Below are 6,901 nucleotides of genomic sequence, written 5' to 3'. Positions count from 1 at the left end.
GCAAAAGGGCTGTTTTTTTTCTTCTTCCTTTTTTTTTTTTTTTATTTTTTTATTTTTTTATTTTTAAATTGCCATATTTTTTGTATTTCGAATTGATATGTCAAAGGTTTAGGTTATATTTGATAATCGTTTTTGTTTTTTGTTTTCCTAAATTATTTTGAAGAATAAAATCAAAAAAATAACTTTTTTATGTTTTTAAAATTAAGTATTGAGTTATAAAAAAAAATCAATTTAATTAAATCATTTTTTAAGAAATAAAATGAATATTTATTAGAATGAAGGATTGCTCAAAATGCAACTGTCCTTAGAGAATTACAAACGATCACTCATATGTAAACTTGGAAACCAAATCAGGTTAATCGAGGTTGGATTTGATCCGACTAGACTCGAGTTAGAAATGAGTTTAGGTAAATAATGGGTCATTTTAATCAGGTTACCAATCCTATAACTTGGATTTTTAATGTTTGGGTCAACCCAATATGACCTATATTTTTTTCATATGAATATATATATATATATATACACATTTAAAAGAATGAAACTTAATCTTTGTTGTTTTCAATACAAATAAAAGAATAAATAAGCAAAAATAAATAAAGAATGCATAAAATATTTAAATTCATGTGGTCCAAATTAAATAATACATAGACACTTAATATTATACAATCCAAAGTTATTTATAGATCTTATCTTCACTACAATACAATAGAACATAAAAACAAAATGTGGACCATATCACATTGTTAGCCTCATCAGGTGCACCTATTGTTTGTAAAATATAAATTAAATTAAATTACATACAAGGTTAACTAAATATATAAAGATTTACAAATAAAACATAGTAACATTTTCGGTAAAATAGAAATAAGTAAATAATTAATATAATTTGCATTACAACATTGGTTGTAAATCCAAATAATGAAAATATTCATACTTAAAAATTACACCTCAAGTTGGCGAGTAATTTCATCAATATTTATAACTAGAATACAAATTTTTAATATTACTAGTATACAATGAAAAATGGTCAATAAATAAGCAAAAGTTATATAAAGAAAATTAGATAAATAAAAGTGTAGAGAACTAAGGGAGTGTTTGGTGCATGCACTTAAAAACTGAAAACATGAGTGAAAATTCGTGGGTGAAAAAATATGTGAAAATATGTATAATATTGTTTAAAAATTGAAAGCATATATTTGAGTAGGTATACCTAACAGGGCCTAAGTTGTTCTGAAAAGTAAGGGAAAAAAAAGTTCATGTGTTAAAAAATGGGCAACCTGCTGACCCAACTCAGACTTACATAGGTTCCTTTTAATTAAGATTATATCCAAGGTCAATATGGAATTCGAGACTACGTACTGTCCAAAACCAAAAACAGCTACCTTACTACCTCATAAACCTTTTCAAGTTTGACTGTGTATTAGTATAGTACAAAAATGTTATCTGTCTCTACTCTTTACAAATAATTAAATTCAATTATGTGATTCCTCGATCAATGTAACCACATAATTGAATAAATTAGAAAATATTCAGTCGGTTAACAATAAGAGAAACAATATCTAAATTCTATCCAAAGGTTAAAAACCAAATTAGTGTGTTTCTAAAAATCAATCTAAATGCTAAGAAATTATTTAGTTATTATATTATTAATTGGATGGAAGGATAGAGAATTGCTGGACATTGTTGGTGCAGTCCTCTAGATGTACTAAATAATTACTCGAAAATCTGGGCCACGAGAGTTTCTTTCTTTCTTTTTTTTCCCTAGAATATAAACCTTAAGGAAATACAAACCAAAACAACAAATAAGGAACCACTACACACGAGAATCACGTCTGAGTGCCCTTACAACACTATCAAGCATATCTTAAACAAAATTTGACCCAAGAAAGATGAACTAAAACCCCACTTTTACAAGACCTTGAGGTTTCTTGCAAACACCAATTTTTTTTTTTTTTAAAGAATAACAAAGTAACGTTGTTTGATTTGTTATGATAAATATAGCTCCCTTAATTAATTGCATAATTTCTTTCTAAAAAAAAAAAATTAATTGCATAATTTTTAAATAAATAACATATTTTGTAGACTCTAATAAACAACGTAATGTAATAGTTATTTCTATGATTTAGTTATTTTTTAATTTGGTTGTGTTTTTATTAAAATAAATAATCATCCCTTATGATTAAGGGAGTCAATACCGTATCAGAGACTGTTTTGATTTAGTTAAGAAAACAAAATATTTCGATACCGATTGATGCTGATATACTTTTTCAGAATTACTGCTATATATCACAAATAAATAAAATTTACATATCTTGCACAAGTTTAATATATTAGTCACATTACATTACTCCAATATAAACATAAATAGTATATTTATAATAATAAAAGGAAAAGAAAAAAGAAAAAAAAAAGATGCACACATGACTTCTCAAAAGATGTAGTCAAATACTTTAATCTCACACCACTTCAAACTATTGGTTCTAAAAAAAAAAACACAAAAAATTTAATGTTCCAAAAAATTTAAATCAATTTTTTTAATAATTTAATAATTACAATAGGGTGGAGGGGATTTTATTTCCCCCTTTTTTGGATGAAAGAATAGAGGGATTTAAACCTTAGAACCCTAGAAATCTTCGTTGGGAATATCAAGAAATACCAATTAATTTACAAGACTCTTGACAATTTAAATCAAACTTAAACAATGAGAAATGTAACTCTTAAATAAGTCCAAAAATAATCTTTGGAATATCAAGTAGTTTACTATTTCCAAGAGTTCTAACACATTATTACTGACATTAAAAAAAGAAAACACATTATTTCTGATGTACATTATTTCTAATATTATAAGAGTAGTCTCCACTCAAAAGCTCTTGAAATCACCAACTAGTAGCCTTAAGAAAGCCTACAGCTCTTATAAGCTGAAAAGTTGAAGAGCGAAGATAATTAAGCCCAACAAATCAATAAGAGAACATCATATGATATATCCACAATAAAAATAAGTGATTTATATATATATATATATATATATATTTTTTTAAGTTATTAACAATTTTTTTCATTTGAAATATTACCATGCATATAGAGACAATAAAAACGAATGTCATAATTGAACAAAGTTATCACTTAGCTATAACAGTAAAAATAATATGAAATAAATGAACAATTAATGTACCCCAACTAAAAACGGTTAATCATTAGACAGTATTTGTTATGTTAATATTTCTTGCCTACTAAAACTAAGGAAGAATAGGAGTTAGAATCTCAAATCTTCTTACATATAAATGGTATCGTAAAGTGTGTAGCAACTTTGGTCCATTGGCTCTTCCATTCCATATATATAAGAAGAGACAGAGACTTTTGAAAGAACATTCAACATAGTGAGTGAATCAGTTAATATATTATTGGAAGACTCTTTTTTCATGCCACATTACACTATTTTATTGGCAATACTCATGCCACATTAACATATCATGGATTTGTGGGTAAGTTCACATTTGCTGTCACAATTAGTCATTTCTTTATTCTGTTTAAAAGGTTGCCATTAAGAAGAACTAACGATGATAGCAAATGCGAAGTTACAAGACCGAAATAACAAAAAAATTATAGGATCAAAAATGACAATTGACCAGACTTAAAAGGGTAATATTTGTATTTTGTCTTAAATACAAATTACATGTTGGTTGGCAACTATTTATGCACAAATAAAACTCATGTGCAGGCATAACCAGGAAAGAATATACAAGCCATAATTAGGCATGAAGAAATTAAACTATAAGCCAATTTATGTTGCTTGATTAAATGTATGAAGATTAGACCGTTTAATCATAAGAACACGTCGTTTTCTTCCTATCCATGTAGTCATCCATTGGGGATCACCTGAGACAACTCGATATCCTGCATTTGTATACAATTTACGTGCTCCAAAATCATCTTCATAGGCCCTCAGAGCAAGATACTCGAAACCCCACATAACAGAAAGCACATCGCAAGCTTTAAGCAACAAAGTTGCTATCTTCTGCCTCCTTTTTTACCATATGAGTCGGAGAACAACAATAAGAAAATAGAGAGGAGTGAGAGACAAAAAAGAAAAAGAAAAAGAAAAAGAGAGTAGGTGTTACTTAAAGTAGTTGAGTTATTTCTTGTTAAAAAAAAAAGGTTTTTTGAACCAAAAACAAAACATATGATTTAAACATCAGATCTCTTGCTTGTCGAGAAGAGTTTTTTCCAATTGATATGGGTCTCATCACTCTGACTCATCAGAGCTATAATATCTTCGGCTAGCGCTACAAGGAATAATCTAATTTAATCTTAAAGATATTCAAAATACAGTTACATCGTACTTTTACATTATAATGAATCAAATGAAGAGTATATATGATAGACTAAAATCTCAAACTATGCCCTGGAATAATTCGAGATTACAATACTTACATTGTAAGAAAGATTATAATTAGTTAAAATTTTGAAAAATCGAAAAGAGTAAGTCCTGATACAATAGGTTGGAGTAGATTGCTGGACTTAAGTGGTGAAACAAATAACTAGAAACCTAACAATCATCCTAGTACTATATATATTTGGTAGTTTTTAAAAGAATGGAATAGGAATCCAACTCAATATATTTTTTCTTTCATAAAATGAGGTATGCAAATGGAAGGAATATAATATATATATATATATATTTGTTTCTCAAAATATGGATAAAATTGTAGTGTTTTTTTTCTTCTCTATTTCATTAAAAGAAAGAGTTCTACTTTTGGGAGGAACATTTCATGGTCATTTTATTCCTTAATTTATATTAAACTTTAAAACAAGAAAATTGTTAGAATATTATTTAAGAAAAAAACCAAAAAAGAGGAGCGAATTTAGGATGGAAATACTGTGTGTATTAATTTACCTGAAACTTTTCAGAACAGCTATCCCGGAGACGTAAAGATACTCTTCTACTTCAGCTGCTGGGAGATATTGAAGTACAGATTTGTCTCTCAACACTGTGACATCCACAATGCCCACAACTTGCTTTTGTGAATCAGAAGCATTTGTGGTAGGCTCAGCAACTAAACAAGCATACCTGTTATTACTTTCATCAACAAATTAAAATGTCTTTTTTGGCTTTAAAAAAAACATATAGGTACAGCTACGTCCTGCAAAATTTTTATATGCACATACTGGACCTAACTATACACAATTCTTTTGTATTATGGATGACAAGTACACTAGGAATTTAATCTTCCACGGTCAATGTTTACCTGTTTGGAGGTGAGTTTCTAAGTTTGTATACAAGACCAGAAAGCACCTCAGCCTGTATTTAGAAGCAATTCAACACAACTGTTACATAAGGATATGTTGATAATATACTGCCTGTCGTCTAAAACTTTAGATTAAGTGTCGATCTATACCCTGTCAGATTTAGAAAATAAAATTTTAACCATGATATGAACGGGAAATAGACGGTAATTAATAGTACATTAATCTTAATTACAATGAACTCTAATACCCTTGATGAACTTTTCAAAATTCAATTAGTTCACCATATCATGTTTATTCCTTCCCCAAGGATGAATTAACTACTTTCGCATTCAGAAAAAAGAATTACTAAGTCTGATTTAGACATTAACTCATGAACAAGAATACACATATAAAGTTCAAGTAAATCTTTTAACAAGAATACCCAGAAATTTTCAAAATTAATTACATTTTTTTTGCTCAGCCAAAAAAGAAAAGAAAAGAAAAGAAAATATGTAAATCTTGAAAGCCAAGAAAAATTGAAAATAAAGCAGAAAAACAACAAAGAAATTAAGTAAACATGAAGGGTGAGAATTAAACCTGAAAGAAGTCGAAGAATAAGTCATTGAAAAGTGCCAAAGGCACATGAAATGCTTCAGCTTGAATCTGAGCTGCTTTCCTCATCTCATCAGCATTCTCAACCAGCCTTCTTACCTTCCATCCATACTCATTTACCAAATATCCAAATTGTCCCTCAGCGAATTTTCCATCCCCAACCAAACCCACTTCCTCAGCTGATGAGGTTGAACTATGCACCACAAATCTTCTTGCTTTCATCAATATTTTCCCACTTTGAAGACCTGCATTAATTCTCCAACTTTCTCCATAACCCATCAAATAATTACTCGTCCTACCTTGTTTAAGACCACGTGTGTTTCCATTTGAAGGTTCTATACATAGTTTTTTTGGAATAATGCGGTGGTTTGCTACCAAATGAGCCATGTTCATATATAGTATGAGAAATTAATTTTTTGGTAGAATATACTTACATTACATTTCCTATTTCTGATCCAAGTGTATGATTGCTTGCTTCCTTGGCCTAAAAGCTTCGCTTAGGCCATTGAGATTTACTCAGTTTATTCATTGCGTGCTTATATGTCCAGAGAAGCTATTGAGACTATAAAAGGAAAGCTGGGTAAGGTATGGTATGCTTACGAGAGAGAACGGAAGCTAATCTCAATAGGTTGATCATTGATGCTTTTCGACCAATGCCTATGTCAACCGTAGAACAGTAGAAGATGAATAATGAGATTAATAGAAAACTCCATTGCTGTAATTACTCTTTCTTCTCACTTTTTCTTTTTTCTTTTTTAATAAACATGAGAGAACGATGATCACAGGTGGCAAGGAAAGATAAGGTATGCATATGAGTGGTCATAAATTCCTGTTTGCTTGAGACCATTAGAAATAAGATGCCATATTAGAGGGTCCATACCACGTGATGTACATTTGAAAATTTACCTTGTATAAACAGAGAAATTCCAAAGATACAGTATTTTTACAACGTTTTATACAACTTTAGAATAGGTATTTTACCAAAATGCTAAATTTATCATCAAAATATAGCATAAGTGGACAGTATCAGTGAAGTAAAAACCTTTCTTTTTTTTTTTTTTTG

At 29.1% G+C, this 6,901-nt stretch overlaps 1 protein-coding gene across 1 annotated transcript; it reads right to left on the bottom strand.

Annotated features, from left to right (window-relative positions):
- Positions 1–3,654: 3,654 nt before the first annotated feature.
- LOC111991907 (GCN5-related N-acetyltransferase 10, chloroplastic) lies at positions 3,655–6,589 on the bottom strand. Its single transcript, XM_024023721.2, has 4 exons — positions 5,824–6,589; positions 5,247–5,299; positions 4,895–5,068; positions 3,655–4,022 (listed from the first exon to the last, which is right to left on the bottom strand). Exons 1-4 carry the CDS (start codon positions 6,229–6,231, stop codon positions 3,782–3,784), a joined length of 876 nt encoding a protein of 291 aa, XP_023879489.1. The 5' UTR covers positions 6,232–6,589; the 3' UTR covers positions 3,655–3,781.
- Between the last annotated feature and the right edge of the window lie 312 nt (positions 6,590–6,901).

This window comes from Quercus suber, unplaced genomic scaffold (assembly GCF_002906115.3).
Source record: "Quercus suber isolate HL8 unplaced genomic scaffold, Cork oak 2.0 scaffold_1594, whole genome shotgun sequence".
Taxonomy (NCBI): domain Eukaryota; kingdom Viridiplantae; phylum Streptophyta; class Magnoliopsida; order Fagales; family Fagaceae; genus Quercus; species Quercus suber.
This window is presented reverse-complemented; position numbering and strand designations above follow the sequence as displayed.

Excerpts from the sequence above, each read along its gene's own strand:
- LOC111991907 (XM_024023721.2), bottom strand. The coding sequence starts at position 6,231 with ATGAACATGGCTCATTTGGTAGCAAACCACCGCATTATTCCAAAAAAA. Across the intron at positions 5,069-5,246 it reads AGAAACTCACCTCCAAACAG|GTATGCTTGTTTAGTTGCTG; the intron begins GTAAACATTGAC and ends AAGTAATAACAG. Across the intron at positions 4,023-4,894 it reads GCTGTTCTGAAAAGTTTCAG|GAGGCAGAAGATAGCAACTT; the intron begins GTAAATTAATAC and ends ATGGTAAAAAAG.